We start from the raw sequence: 15,433 nt of genomic DNA on the forward strand, positions 1-15,433 counted from the left end.
TCCCCGCCCGCCGACCCCGCCGCGAGCCGAGGGGGGCGGCCCGGAGCGAAGTGTCCCCGCTCGGCTCGGCCCCCCCCGACCCCCCGCCCGCCGCCGCCGCCAGCGCGGGGGGCGGCCGCGCCCGGGGCCCCCGGCCCGCCCCGCTCCGGCACGCGGGTCACGCAGGTAACCCCGGCTGCCCCGGGGTCCCTCGCGGCGCGGGGAGGGGGGGGCGCGACCCCGTGGCCTCCCCTCGCCCACACCGGGCAGCCCCTCCGGCGGGTGCGGGGCTGTGAGGGGCGCCCCCGCCGCCCCCTCTGGGAAGGGGTGCGCAGCCCCCCGCCGCCCCTGCCCCCTCCCGCGGCGGGCTCCGGGCCGCCCCCGGGGCTGCCCGCGGAGAGGGGTCCCCGTTCCCAGCCCCCGGCGGCGCCCCGGGTGCCTTGGCGGCCGCCGGGCCTTGGAGCTGTGTGCCGGGGCTTGGCCGGCTTTTTGTGTGCGTGTGTGTGTGTGCGGCTGAAGGCTCCTGGAGCGTGAACTCCTGCGAGGGAGAGGTTTGGTTTCCCAGCAGCTCAGCTTTCTGGGTTACTTCCTGTCCCATTCTTTAGCGCTTATCTTTACTTCCATTCCCTGGAGGAGCTGCCTTGACAGGGCAGCGGTCCTGCCGTTATTATCCCTTCAACTCCTCAGTATCCCGAAAGAGTGTCCTCCTTTTCCAGGAGAGATCCCGATTTTGATGGATAACCCCTTTCCTTCCAAATTTGTGAAGGCTCTTCCTATTTTGCCTAGCTATTGCTTTTGTATTAACCAATTTTGTTCTTCATTTCTCTCTTTTATGTCATTGTGTGGCTCAGTTCTACTTTTATTATTTTTTTTTTTTAGGTTTAAACTGCCTTAAAGGAGAATTAAAAATAGTGACTCCAAAGAACAAATTAACACAGAGGAGAGAAAACAGCACTCAAAAAACCCCCAGAAAGGTGATGATTCATTTAGATTCTCAGAGTCATCCTAGACACATGGTTTTGGCTGGGATTGGGGCCTCTTGTGTTTTTATGGATTTAAATAGGTAGCATTAGATTTCTTTGTTCTCTTAAAACCTGCTTGCTGTTGACCTTTTAAAGTTGGAAAGCTCTGAAGCCCATTTGAATTACACTTGTAGCACTTTATAATTTTCTAAAATTATTTTGTGAATGTTATTTTGATTATGAATTGCTACTTAATGGGGGTTTTTTCCATCTCAGGATGGAATGTCACTTAAAATTACTTTGCTCTAGGTTGCTAAAAGAATCTTTTCTTAAAGTTTTCCCATAAATTTATGGGTTCAACACTGCTTCTATTTCTGTTTTGATTCTAAAATCTTTATTAGGCTAGGTCATGGTTATTGCATTATGTTGGTTTAGTCATACTTCACTCCTGTGTGGGTCACTTTTTTATGTGTATGTGTTGTAACGGAGCTGCAAAAATTGAAATTAATTGGATGGTGTCTGTTTACAAGTACTTACTTTTGGGACTGAAATTATAGAAGAAGATGATGTTGTTGGATGCTTAAGGGGAAAAATGAAAGAAGTCATCAAAGCCAATCCTGCTGGTAGGAGGGAGGTTCTGTTTCAGGGGGAGAGCTGTTCGTAGGGAGAATTGTGTGTTTTATGTGGTGAGATGAGGAGATGGATCCTAGGAGAGAGAGTGGGGGGGTGAATGATGTCAGTCAGTCTTTTTCTGCATCCTACTGTTAGCGTGCTCCAAATGATGGAGTTTCTGCGCATTCTTTTAACACAGAGTCTGTCTTGAAGCCATTTTAATCTGTTTCAAATGTAGGTGAGTTTGTGTTTTTTGGCAAAGATGCCCTCCATAGAGTTCCCTCTGGTCCATGTCGTGTTTTCAGAGATGTCACTGACTGTACCAAAACGTTGTTCATTGTTGGCAATCAGTTGTTTTTGAGCATTAGCCTGCAGGAGAAAGAGCAGTACTTGTTGCCAACAGCCTTGGTCAAGGCTGGATCATTTTTCCAATACAGATGTCTTTAGATCAAGACAAAAAGTAGTTGCTGTGTGTTGAAGATTAAATAGAAAATCCTTCCGTAACACAAGTACAACAAATTCTGAGATACGCTTTGGAAGTGCAGGGAAGAATTTTTTCATGTTATTTTGATAACCTACAAGTAATAGCAGAACATGTGGACATGCCCAGTATGATTCCAGGAAGGATTTTCCTTCTAATAGGTGAGGCAGATGTGCATCAGTACAAACTTACCTGTGCAGTTATGGCACAGCTGTTTCATCTGAATTTAGTTTGTTATAACTCCCTTTTCCCAACCCACCCAGTGCCTCTCACGTCAGGGCTGTAGCTGCTCCCACAGGACACCTCTTGGTGCCGACAATTCATGAGATCTTTGGGATTTATTCACAACAGGAGACGTAAGTTTTCATTTGATTTGTGAAGTTCCTTCCTAGTGTGAAATGCCAGTGCAGCAAAGTTTGATTCGGATGCAGAGACTGGAATTGAGTTCATAGGAATCAGGGAATTAACTTCTGGCAGAAATTTGCACATGGTTGAAACAAGGCACAGAGATTACTGAAATGCTGAAGTCCTGCTCTTGATCCCTGGAAGAAATGCAGCATGTTGCAAGTATAGCAGCCCTTTAGAGAAAGCTTTAGTCTTCAGGCTATATACTCATTTTGGTTTGTTTTTCCTTATTGTGAATTCTAAACCCTTAAAGGAAATGTGCTGTCTGAGGGATGGTTTTGTTTCGTTCCAGCAGTGCTTACAGACTGATATTATCACAGTGAAAATCTTGCTTTGTCCAGTAAAGACATCCAACAAATTTTGTCCACTTGGATTTTTTTAGGCTGTATTAAATAGAAATATGTATCAAATATGCTTCTAGAGATTGTTGAATGACACAAACTCTGTAAGCAACACTCAGTTTGTTCATCAGCTGTGCTCTGAGAATTAGCGCTGAAGTGACTGCTTTAATGTGGTTTGAACTCGCCATTGGTTCCTGCTTCTGTCATTCCATGCAATGTTGGTGTTTGGGCTCTCTAATGATAGTAAGTCATGTGAAAATACATAAATCTTAGCAATTAGCACTTGCTACAAATTAATTACTTTTAAGGCTAAGCTTCCATCTGACTTTTGCTGTTTAAAACTTAGTAGCAGCACTGCTGTAAGTTGGAGGGGAATTGGTATTTTTTGCTTGGTACATGAGGATCTCCAACAAGCTCCCTGCAGTTTGTCAGTGCACATCTTGAGGGAGGAGGTTCTGTCTGTGTGAACCTGAAGCAGCATTCTCTACTCTAAAAAACTGTGAGGCATCTTGTTTTAGCATCAGCACTGAGGTCCTGCATGTGGAAGGAATTGCAGGATTTTATTCATGGGGCTCTGCTTGTGCTTATGGTTGCCAGTGTTTGGGCGAGGGTGCTGAGGATGGCTAATAGTTGATGTGCTTTGTGAAGGTGAAGTTTCCCTCAGGTTTGCAGACCTGAAGTTGCTTGAGCTGGGTGATTTCTCTGATTCTTCATCAGGCCCAAAGTCAGACCTCACAACCTCTCTGTGAGATGGGTAATTGTAGTAAAATGACACCTCTGTGCTTCAGTTTCACCCACCTGCAGAATGTAACAAGACAACAGCTGCTTATTAGTGTGTAACAGCACCATCTCTAGCTCTGTGAACACCTGAAATTGGTGGGGCACTTTTAGGTTACCTCTTTTGGTTATTTTAAATTTAGTATGTCCGAGCTACAAGCTGGCCTTACTGGAGCTCTTACAAGAAATGTGTAACTTTTAACGACAGCTTGTGAGGAGTGAAGGCTTGTTTCCTTTGAAGCAGCAGTTCCTCTGTGATGTTCTGGATTCGTGCACTGTTAACTCATTGCTTTCAGACCCAGCAACTCGCATGTGTTGCTTGGTGATTTTCATCTCAGCCACAGGGATACGTCACTTGATGTCTGTCTGGGCTGTAGCATGGAGCATTCAGCAGAAAATATATTCAGGATTATAAGGCTCTGTGCAATTTTGATATTTCACATGTTACTTGCAAACTGCACAACTATGATGTGAGAATGCAAATGACAACACAATTGTTTGCCCTACTGTCTTGTCTGGAGAGCTCCTGGAATAGGAACCTGAGTGACAGCTGAAGATGATGGTTGTGTTTAGTTTGTCAAAAATACATTGACCATTTTTAAAATGCCATTTGAGTGAGAACACATTTAGTTTGTTCAAGTTTTGAAAGGGGTAGGAGAAGTGAGTTGTGAGACTAATGAAGGCTGATGTGATTATTCTTTTTTCACAGGGTTTTCCTTTTTTTCTGTTGTTTATTTGGTTTAAATGTCTCAGAATATTTCAACTACTGGCAACTCAGATCTACACTGATTAGGTCTATGCCAGATACTAAATGTTGTGTGTAATGGTACACTTTCCTTGTTGTACAGAGTTAGGCTGGCATCAGTAAGTTATGGTCTTTATTCTGCTCTTGGATGTATAATTTCAGAGTTTAGGAATCAGGTCTATCTGTCAGGCTCTGTGAACTAGAAAAATACTGAGAGTTGAGGTCTTGCTTTTTGTACCAACCTTTAACTTTCTTTAAGTAAGTATATACATATGTTGGAATTAATTTTCCACATGATGTTTGCAGTGACTTTCAAGAAGTGACACACTGATGTGGAAAAGTCTAAGATCTCTTTGACAACATGAAACATTATCAATAGATAATGAGGATGTTTGTCTTGTTATTTTTATTACTGCTGCTTCTACTATAATTATTAGTGTTTTAATCAAACTTAGTTAAGTCATTGAGTGAGGGAGCTTTTCTTTCACTAAATATGACTTATTTTTATTAAAGTTGCAGATCTTACTCTTGCCATATGCAGCTAATTTTCCTTTGGGGGGAAAAAGCTTGTTACTTTTTTAGTGGAGCAATCTGTTACCTTGTCTGTAGTCTGTGAAGTCAGTGCAATTCTAATTTGCATCAGCTAATAAAAAATGTGTGGGTTTTAAAGTGAAAATCATGCAAAAATTTAAAAAAAAAAAGGTGAACGACTGATCATCTATGCAAAAAAACAAGGCTAGAAATGTGATCAAATTAGGTCATGGCAGTGCAGTTTTGTGCAGGGCTGTAAGCATATCTGAAGACCTTGTATGCTTTATCTTGGGAAGCAAAGCTCTTGGAAAATGTGCATAAGAGGGATGAAAAGGGCTTTTTTCATCCTCCTCTTTGAGCTATCATTGCAGAAGCATGATTTTATGTTACATTAAGTGGCAGAAACTTGAACTTAAGCTAAGAGCTGCACAGTTCATGGAACTGTTCTGGTGCAACTCATTTGCGGAAGAAACAAGTCACAGTTGGGTTTGTGTGATCAGCTGTACAATTAAGTATTTAATGGTTTTATTGTTTATTATATTATTGCAGTGCTCAGATGAGATAAGGGGGCCTTTCACTAAAAGTTTGCAGCCAGAGGAAATGAAAGGTCAGATAGAGGTATACAACGAATTAGGGAAATAACACTGATGAGTACAGGAGAAATGGTCTGGGACTGATCCTGTTAACTACAGGTGACAGGGAGGATAAGGAGGGTTAGTCTGAAGGAGGAGTCTTCACAGGAGTTGTAACTGGTGTTTGGTAAGCCTTGATTCTTAGAGAGTAGTTTTTCTATATCAAGAAAAGGATGAAGATTTTTGAGGTGGTGGTTTTCTTGAACTGTGGAGGTGGCTTTACCTGTTCATGAAATGCAGCATGTGTCAGCTTGAGCTGTTGCATGAGGGAGAGGAGACAGGCTGGTGGCTCTCCAAATCCAGCTGAAAGACACAGCTCAGTGTTCTATGGGGTCAGGTTTTATTCTTTACTTACAGAAGCAGAGATGGGGTAGAGATTAAAAAAAATAATAAATCAAAACCCTATACAAAAACAACTAGAAAAAAAACCCACAAAGAAATATAAAACCCGCAAAAGTAGTTTGGGAAGAACTAAATGGATCCTGAATGTGTTTCCTGGCATCTGACTCCCACAGGGAGATGTTGAGCAGTGAGGCAGAAATACCTACTGTAACCTTTGCATCCATTCTTGTTCCATACAGGAGCAGATACATGTACTTATTAGAGAAGGATGTAGACAATTTCTTCAAGGATTACTCCAGAGAGGAAGCATGCCTCTCATTTCTCTTGTCTTCCATAAAATATTCTCTGTAGCCTTTTCCTCATATGGCAGAAGCAAACTCTCCCCACCCCAGCCTCTGGAGGACTCTTTGATAATGATAGAAAACACACTTTGGGTCTTTTCTGACATAGCTGCATTAAAATGTAGCATTCTCACACAAAGTAAGAGTAAGTAAACCTCTCACTTTTATTCTTTGCAACTAACAAGAAATACCTTTTTTTTTAAGGGGTAGCAGGTTGTTTGGCACATATGGGCACAGAAGATTATGAACAGTGAAGACAATGAAGAGTGGGACATTCATCAAAGAGTAACAACCTCTTATAAGGTAATTCAGGACCACATTGAGTTTATCCTGTTGTACTTGCAAAATCAATTAAGTAACTGTTGTTGTCCTCCATTTTCGTGGCACTATAAAAATCATTCTAACCAAGAATATATAGGTATATTTTTCCCCCCTATGCTTCCTTTCATTTTTTAACATGCATGCAGAAAGCCAATATGTAACAACCCAAATGCATGCTGAGTTCTGAATGAGATTGATTACAGTTGCAAAACATTAAATATTAAATGCCAAAGGGCTACTTCCAGTAGTCCTCCTTCTCTTCTCCAAAGATTGATGTCTTAAATGGGGCTTTGCAAAAAGGAGTTTTAAATTATCTATGGAGCAGAAGTGAAAACGTTTTCAAAGCTGGTGTGTACCTAGAACTATCCTGAAACCTTTAATGTTATGGTTAAATATTCTTGTCATTTGAATTTCATTGCTTGCCATAGGGGTGAGATGGAAGAGTGGATATTTACAGAAACTGTGCAAGTGATAAAAGGAGCTGCCTGACTTTGTCTTCTGCTTTGTATGTTTTAGTACTTATGTACTTTAGTACCAGCTAATTTGAATAAGCTCTGCTAGTCACATGCAACATATGGAGCCAATGCCAATTTTTTATAATGCTGCATTACAAATATACCCACCAGCTGAGAAGTGTGAGAGAGAGAGCTCTGCTTTTCCTTAACCAACTGTCTTCACAGAGACTTGCAGGGGGAATACTGCTGGCCCCTCAAATGAGAAATCCCATTTCACTTCATCTCTTTAGTCATCCCTTCTCATTCTGTAGGATTTTGAGCAACTAGTCTGACCTTAATTTTCAAGACCACGTGAGAGCTTGCAAGTAGTGGTCCTTTACAATAAAGGACTGTAAAAATGGCATCATAAAGTTTGTTTACAGTAAGTTTTGATCAGGTATTCTCAGTTTGAGAAAAAAAGTTTTCATATCTTGTTTTTGTAGGTATCCAGAAACAAGGGCTAAAGGGACACAGTCTGATTTACTGTTTTTTAAGGGTTTTGCACGATTCATCATCGGTTAGATTCTACAGTCAGTTTTCACCTGCAAATCCAAAGGAAGATCTGACTCTTGCAGCTGGAATTTTATTAACCGTGCTGTTAGTGGTGTGATGCAGAATGAAGTCAAGCTCACTGTCTTATAGGTGAGCATGTTCTGAAGTGCTAATTGGAGTTTAGAAAAGAGCTTAGCAAAAGCTTATTAGAGTCAATAGAAATACTTCCACTGTCATCAGATTAACCAAGTTTGATTTTTGGAATATACTGTAAAAGCTGACCTATTGAGTTAGCAGTTGCTGCTTTGTAAATCCCCTTTCCTCCCAGTCTCAGATAATGAAGTTCACACTATAAAACAAAACAAAGCCAGTTTCTAAGCCATGTATAACATATGGAGCTAAAAAGTCTTCTTTAATAACCCTCTGCTGAAGTAGTGATTGTTGGCGTACATGGTAAGCTGAAGCATTTATAAATGTCAAAGACAGGCGTTTGCTGTGTGTGGTTTCCATATTTGCAGGGTAAGTAGGGTCACTGGAGCACCTGTTAATTATGAGTTTATATCTCTCCAAAAAGCAGATAAATAACTTCTTTACCATGGGCATGATGAGGTTGTAGAAGAGCAAATACATGCTGTGCCTTTGTCTGCAAAGTTGGCAGTGATTGATGCTTTCACTTTTCTCTTGTCTGTGGGTATATCTGGATTGCAGGAAAACAAGTGTCCAGTGGGATATGGGGAGTTGATTGCAATGTCTTTTGAATGACCTGCGGATCTGGAAATCCTTATGATACCTAAAAGAAGGTTTAGGTGGTGATGTGGGTTAACATCCTAATAAACCAAAAAATTACTGTAAATTTTAAGTTTTGCTTGAAATTAATTTTCATCTTTAAAACTTTTCTTTGTACTTTAATCTTGATTAACTTTGGAGGTATTTAAATACATTCCTCTTTGTAGTCTTCGAGGTCTGTTAATATTCATTGCAACATGTTTGAATATTTTCTGAGGCCCCTATTGCTCAGCATGCCCTGAGCTTTTATTCTTTCTTCTGATACTCCTTTCCATTTTAAGACTATAGCATATAATACACAATGCACATGAATGTGTATTGGGGAAGAATCCCTAAATACCTGTTTATTTTCTTGTCCCCACGTAGAATTGCAGATGATACTTTTCAAACAGAGCATGGAGGATATAGTATTTCCTTGTTTCCCAGTGTCTGCTTGTTTCTAGACTCTTTTACAGTGGCTATTTTAGATACCATTTTGGCCCAGCTTTCATACACTCTATCAAGACAATTCTAAATTGAATTATTCTGATATATGTTCTCATGGTGTTTGACAGGACTATAGTAACTGCACTTAAATGTATTTTCAGGTCTCATATATTGTTATCCTTGTACTTGATTTTTGGAATGTGGAAGTTGTTTGCAGCCTTTATGTGCTAACTAGGAAGTGCTCAAGCCAGAATATAAACAGTAGACTCTAATTTAAAAAAAAAGGGTAAAAAAGGAAAAAAGATAATTAAAGTTTTCAGTTTGAACATGAGTGTTACTAATACTCACGTGCAGTAGGTCTCAGGATCCTGTTGGTAAGATATCTTCACTGAAGCTTAGAAGGGGCACATTTCTAGAAAAATAAAGAGTATCATAGTTCAGTTACTGTAGCAGTGCAGTGCTGCTTCCTGCAACAGTTTGGGTCATCCATTCCATACTTTGGATAATCCATTTAACTGCTATCTCCAGAGTTAGTGATACTAACTGCAGTGTGATTTTGAGATGAGTGGTGAGTTCCAGAGATTTTTCATTTTGCTTATTGCTCAGTTGCTTTAATGGTGAATTGCTGTTTGATGCTGTCATTTCTGAAGAAAACATTTACTGTTTATAATGTGCAAGTGTCCTTTTCTTTTACAGTTCAGTGATGTCAGCCATGTACTATGATTTTGCTAATAACAGTGAGATCATTTGGGGCTTATTCTCAGTGTGACATCACTTTTCTCAGCATATAGAGAGAAATCTTAGCATCACATTTCATTAATGCCGACCTTTTTTCCTAGATACCCCATTTCTGATCCCAATCCTAATTTATTCCTGCTTCACACTGATTGAAGGTGACTCGTGTGAGCTCATGAGGCTCCTGTAAAGGCCAGACTCAGCTAGGATGTTACACCACCACTGCCGGAGGAACCCTGAGCTACAGGAAGAGTTGCAGATCCAGGCTGCCGTGGCTGCTGGCGATGTTCACACCGTGCGCAAGATGCTGGAGCAGGGATATTCTCCAAATGGTCGGGATGCCAATGGCTGGACCTTGCTTCATTTCTCTGCAGCAAGAGGCAAGGAGAGATGTGTCCGTGTTTTTCTGGAGCATGGAGGTGAGTTGCCCACAGAGAAAAATCTTGATGCTCGTCTGACACCTTTCTATCCCAATTTCCACTGCAGGGCTTTCCAGCACTGATGAGATATCATACTCATAATTCTGGTTATCTTTTGTAATTATTTGTTATTCTTTTGTTCTTAATCTCTGTTTATTTCTGATGCATACTCTGTGAATGACATCATAGATTAGCTTTATATCTTAATAACTTCTTTCCCCCCAGCATTGCCTAGGAACTGTTCAAGGAATGAATAAGCATTATGAAAATAGGGCAGAAGGACTCATTATAAAATGAAATGCACTCGGAGCACTCACTACAGGCTTTTCTTCTCTGTTAGGGGGTATTATTAGAGGAAGGCAGGTCCTTGAATTGAAATCCTAGGGAAGTTTGTTTCAGAATTCTAACGCGAGTTAACCAGTTGCACTAAAGACTAAGTTTAATATAGGTTTAACAGAATCTGCTAAACTTTATGAAAACAGTCCTCTTTGTGCAAGGACTTTAGTGTCAGCTAATCCAGATGAGTTTACAGCTCTCCTGCATCCAGCCATGATGAAGCTTTATTTCAAGAACTGATTGAGTTTTGTTGATTTAAGTGATACTCATGTGGGTGATGATTATTATCCCTCAGGTGGTACAGTCAGAATTTCTCATTGCTTTATTATCTTCCAAGGCCACCTGAAGTTTTAGAAGGGGATAGTCCTAATCTTTTAATGTGGTACCGGCGAGGAAATCAGTAGATGTTCTCCATGTTCTGATCAGTGCTCTTAAAGAACAGCATCCTCCATCCTAGCACTGTTCTTACCAAATGAATTATGAATTAATATGTTTTCAGTCCCAAGCAAGCTGAAATGATCTTTCTGATGTTTTGTGTATCTGAGGCCATATTGGCCACTTGTGTCTGTCACAGTGTTTGTCAGCTGTATGGATCATCCTGAAAGTGGAGTGGCATTAACAGGCTGTGGTAGTGGCACAATCAGTGATTTGTTCCTTAAGAGCAGTGGTGAAATACAGCCTGAGCAACTGGACTCTGTGGATATACCTACTACATACTGTAACTACATAAAAGGGTCAACCCCCATGTCCTTATTGGAAGAGGGGAAAAAAACTACTAAATTGCACTAATACATAACTTTAAGTTCAACTTTTTAAATGTAGTATATGCAGATAAATGCAAACCTTCAGTTTGATAAATCAGAAGTTTAAGGCTTTCAGTCACATACATTGCTTTTAACTTTTTATCTGTAAATTTAAAGATGATAAAAGACCCCAATCCCTTCTGTATTCCTATGTATTTTCATTTTATAGGTTTTCATATTACACAGCTGCTGATGCAGTGGTTTGTTTTTATTTTTGTTGTTACTCTTTCCTATACAAAACACCAGCTGAATGTGATGCCTCATGAAAGCTGCCTGTAATGAAACACCTTTGTCCTGAGACAGCTTGGAGTTGAATCACCGGGATGAGAAAGTTGAGTAACAAATAGTGTGAGGGTTAGTCATCTACAGCAGCTTTCCTGCAGCTGAGCCTCGCTCCTGAAAATTGGCACTGCCTTGTGCCTTGCCTTGTTTTCCCTCAAAACAGAGGCATAAAAATAATGAGTATTTATCACATAATAATGTCACAAATGAGTTATTAAGCAGCGAGTGAGTTGAATCTTACAAGCTGAGTTAATCATGCCACCCTCATTAGGGAGAGGTTTTTGTCTACCTTTCCTCACATGCTCTTTACTTTTCTCTCTCTGGAGTGGATTGTTTTGCTGCTGGTGCTCAATCCCTGTGGAACAAAAAAAACTATACTGGGGTGAAGGAAAAAGTCCTTTTCTGGTGTGAATCTTATGGTAAAATAGAGAGTATTGAACTATATATTGGTAATAAAGTGAGAGGGAGTGTGTGGAGTTCTGGAGGAAAGAGGGAACTGAGATGGGAAGGAAGGGGTGACTGGTGGTGTTTGTGGCTGTGGCTGTTCCAAGGGATGATTGAGCTTAGCAGAGCTGGGAATATATTTATAGGGAAAATAGGACTGGGAAAACCACAGTGGGCTGTTGCTGAGGGTAGAGTGCTGTGCCTCAGATCTGAGATGCTGGAAGGCTCCCAGCGTAGCCTGCTGGTGGGATGGAGGTTGAGTTGGGCTAATAAAGGCTGAGAAGGAATCTGGTCACTGACCTGGAAATAAAAAGTAGATTCCTATGGGAGTCATGACCTGTCCGCCTCCTGCTTTTGCTTTTTCTCTTCCATCATTGCTCACCAGCGAAGAAAAGAGCCAGAGGACAGTGTTGTGCATGCAGATTGGCTGATTTGAGTGGAGGTGGTGGAACAGCAGGAAGCTTTTTATTATCTGCTGAGGAAGGAGACACAGATAGATGGGGAAAATGCAGAAAAACCAGCCCAGACTAAAGGATGAAGCCAGCAGAAATACCAACTAGATACCAAGGGCATAAGTCAGATAACAAATATTATTTAGCAGCTGGTAAAATGCAGAAAGTTCATCATAACCATGGAGAAACTTAGTTTTAATGAGAAACAGTGAATTTAACTTTCTTAGTATATTCATCTCATTTTGTTAAAGTGAAGATTCTATGAAGCCAGCTCTTCCCATCCATAGAAACGATCTGGAGTCACAAAGCAACACAAAAACAGGGAGTGTAGTTTTTAGTAATCTTGGATTTTTGTGTAACAAGCCTTTTTTCCCCTTTAGTGTACTTTTAAAATTTTTAATATGACATATAGAGGCAGACAATCCACACTGGGCAAGAAATATGTTTTATTAATTCACAACCACCACTATTAATGTTACAACAAATGAAAGTCTTGAAAGTGTGTAGTTAGCTGTACCTTGGTGATACCTTCTTGGTATTAACTGAGCAGTTTCTGGTTACTCATATTAAAATGAAGAAATAATTCACTAAAGCTCCTAGAAATGAAATAGTAAAAGAAAGTAGCCAAGCAGCTGTATCTAAATTTTAGTAAGGTCAAGCAGAATCTGGGAGGATCTAGAGAATGCAAAATGCTCACCCCCACTAAGCTCCTAAAGTGTCTGTCTCTGAACAGTAATGCTTTCCTGGACATCTTTTGTATCAATGTTATCTTAGGAAATTAAAAACAGGAGCTACATGTAGCCATGTTTCTAAACCCTGTGGTCAGAATTAAGCCCTAGCTGGGGGAAATAAGCTTGAAGTAATAGAATTACTCTATGAAGCCAGAAGCATTGCTGAACCATTGCTTTCTTGGCTTCCCATATTCCTGTGATAGAGTGACCTAAGGAAGGTGTCAAGGAAAAAGGAAAACTGTTCCACTGATCTGTAAATGTAAATTCTAAAATATGAGTCTTTTATTTATGAATCTATATGTCCTCTAGATTACAGTATTAGAAATGAGTTTTATTAACAGTAGAGTTTAAATTACTATCTTAGGTGCCCAACTTTCACATGAAATAAAATAATCTGAGTATCATCCAATGCTTCAAATTTTCCATCTCAAGTGAGCTTGATGGCAATAATTTATACCCTTGATAAGCTGTTTGAGGTTTCTGCCACTGTATTTAAGAACATTAGAAATTACCAAATTCAGTTGTTTGTGTTTCTAGATTTTGCTCTCCCCATACTAATGGGAAGCTTGGAATGAAAGAATTGTTTGACAATCAGGATGGAGATGAGATAAAGAACTGCTGGCAAGTGCTGGCTTAATCCCTTTCTAGCCAAAGCTGCCAGGTAGTTTTTACCCCCTCTGCAGATTCTAAAAGGTGATCTGAGAGTCATTCCCAGTTAATTTTTACCTTGCACGTGTTCCAGGGGAAGAGAGTTACTTTACAACATGATACCAATACTGAAAACTTTAGAAAAACCAGATAAAACCCCCCAGAGCAGCACGAGTTCTTCAGGCGCCATCAACTTCGGGGTGTTATTTTTACTAAGACAGGGATGGAATTTGTAGGCAACTTCATGCGGGTCCAGCCTCTGCTGGAAGCCCTTGTGAAGTTCGGACATTTTCCAGGAGGTGGCAGCACGATATTGATGGAATAGCAACAGGCGTTTCGATCCTGTTAAAATTGTTTCCCTAACCCAGAGGCAGACTGTTGGCTCACTAGAAGTCCATAATCTTAATGGGAATTACAGTATATTTTCACAAGGTTTTTCTAGCGGGTTTGTTATGGAAAGGTTGGTTGTTTGTGTTGCTTGGTTTCCCAGCTGTGTGGCTTTTTTTCCTATCCTTCTTAAGACACTTCTCTTACATGACTTAGTAATTTTTGGGTTCTCTTTAATGGTCAAAAGCAATGAAATTTTGGGGGTAAGGAAGGTGTGTAAAGGTACTTAAAACTATAGGTAAAATGCATCCTTGTGTTTCAAGGAAATTGTGGGGTTTGGATTACAACAACCAGTATAAAAGTGCATATAGGTGCACATATAAAAGTTGGGCATGTCTGTTTGAATTTGGAAGTGGCATTGATTAAACAGGCTTATGGCAGTGACCTGCACCTCATCTGGGGATAGAAATTATGCCTTGCATGCCTAATGCAGTGTGGAAGAGTAAAGGTACAACTCAGACATTATTTCTTTTAAAAATCTTTTTTTGGTGGAAAACAGCTCTGACTGCTGCTGTCTCCCTTCAGTTATGTCCATCTTCCTCCCCAGTTCTGCCCCTCAGAATGTATCATCCCTCTGCATCTCAATTCTCATGCCTGTGCTACCCAGTTTATTTATCACCACTCAGAAATCAATGCCGAATAGTCTGAGCAATGTGAAGAAAGAGACCTTGGAAGCAGCATCACTTTGAAATATTATCTTTGTGTGAGTTGTGCTGATTCTTTGCTGTATTTTGGACATGATCACAGTGCAGGTTAGGAACCACACATTCAGTCACTGGCTGCATTTTCCTGCTGAGCTGTAGGTATGCCATTCCTTTACCTCAGGTTAGTGTGACTTTACAGAGCACTGAAACTTCTGCTTATCACCGAAGACAAGGAAAGCTGTCCCTAGCAAGGAACTAAACTTTCCTTAATCTACCCCTTATTTCTATGTTTATTCCTATTCTGTGCACTAGAGGCAGTTCTCCCATCTCTGTGTAGTCAGGCTGCATTCATTTGTATGCTAGATTTTTTTTGTTAGTTTGTTTTCTTTCTCTCCATCTTCTCTTTACATTTAAAAATATCCTTGAAGTTGCTGGATCATCTTTGCAGCTGCATTCTCTACTCCTTCTTTCTAGTCTTTTCATTTTGGTATGATGTCTGTCTTGGTGTTATCTAGGTATTATCAAAGTGGGCTGGGAAGCTTATTCCTGTTTTGTGTTAGCACCTTTGTGTGTTCAGGTGTGTTCAGACTAGGGTAGCCTGCAATTAATATTGTATGTTGAACTTAACTTAGAGCAGGTCTTTGGTATCTTGTGCAGATGATATCTATCTTAGGTTGGGAAAGTGTTCAAACTTCCCCTCTGTAGTTTGTACCTTTTAGTGTCCAACAGCAGCACCTGTGGATGGTGAAAGGAGAAACTCCACAGCCTGGCTTGTTCTCTAGCTGAGAAATGGCACCTTGCCTTGAGTAATTAGTCACTTGCTATACAAGTTTGGGTGTCCTGAGGAAATTAGGTAAATTGATTGGATTATTTTAATTTTTAAAT

The 15,433-nt window shown here is 40.5% G+C and overlaps 1 protein-coding gene across 4 annotated transcripts in view; it reads left to right on the forward strand.

Moving 5' to 3' along the window:
- The first annotated feature begins 98 nt into the window (after positions 1-98).
- ASB7 (ankyrin repeat and SOCS box containing 7) overlaps positions 99-15,433 on the forward strand; it is a 29,662-nt gene continuing 14,327 nt past the window's right edge. For all 4 annotated transcript variants that reach the window (XR_011154137.1, XM_069025752.1, XM_069025754.1 and 1 more), the window contains exons 1-4: positions 99-165; positions 859-953; positions 6,353-6,451; positions 9,561-9,821. Coding sequence is in view for 3 of the 4 variants with exons in the window: in XM_069025752.1 (XP_068881853.1) it covers positions 9,611-9,821 (211 nt within the window). In the remaining variant the exon portion in view is untranslated. The remainder of the gene's footprint in view (positions 166-858; positions 954-6,352; positions 6,452-9,560; positions 9,822-15,433) is intronic.

This window comes from Aphelocoma coerulescens, chromosome 10, assembly GCF_041296385.1.
Source record: "Aphelocoma coerulescens isolate FSJ_1873_10779 chromosome 10, UR_Acoe_1.0, whole genome shotgun sequence".
NCBI lineage: Eukaryota > Metazoa > Chordata > Aves > Passeriformes > Corvidae > Aphelocoma > Aphelocoma coerulescens.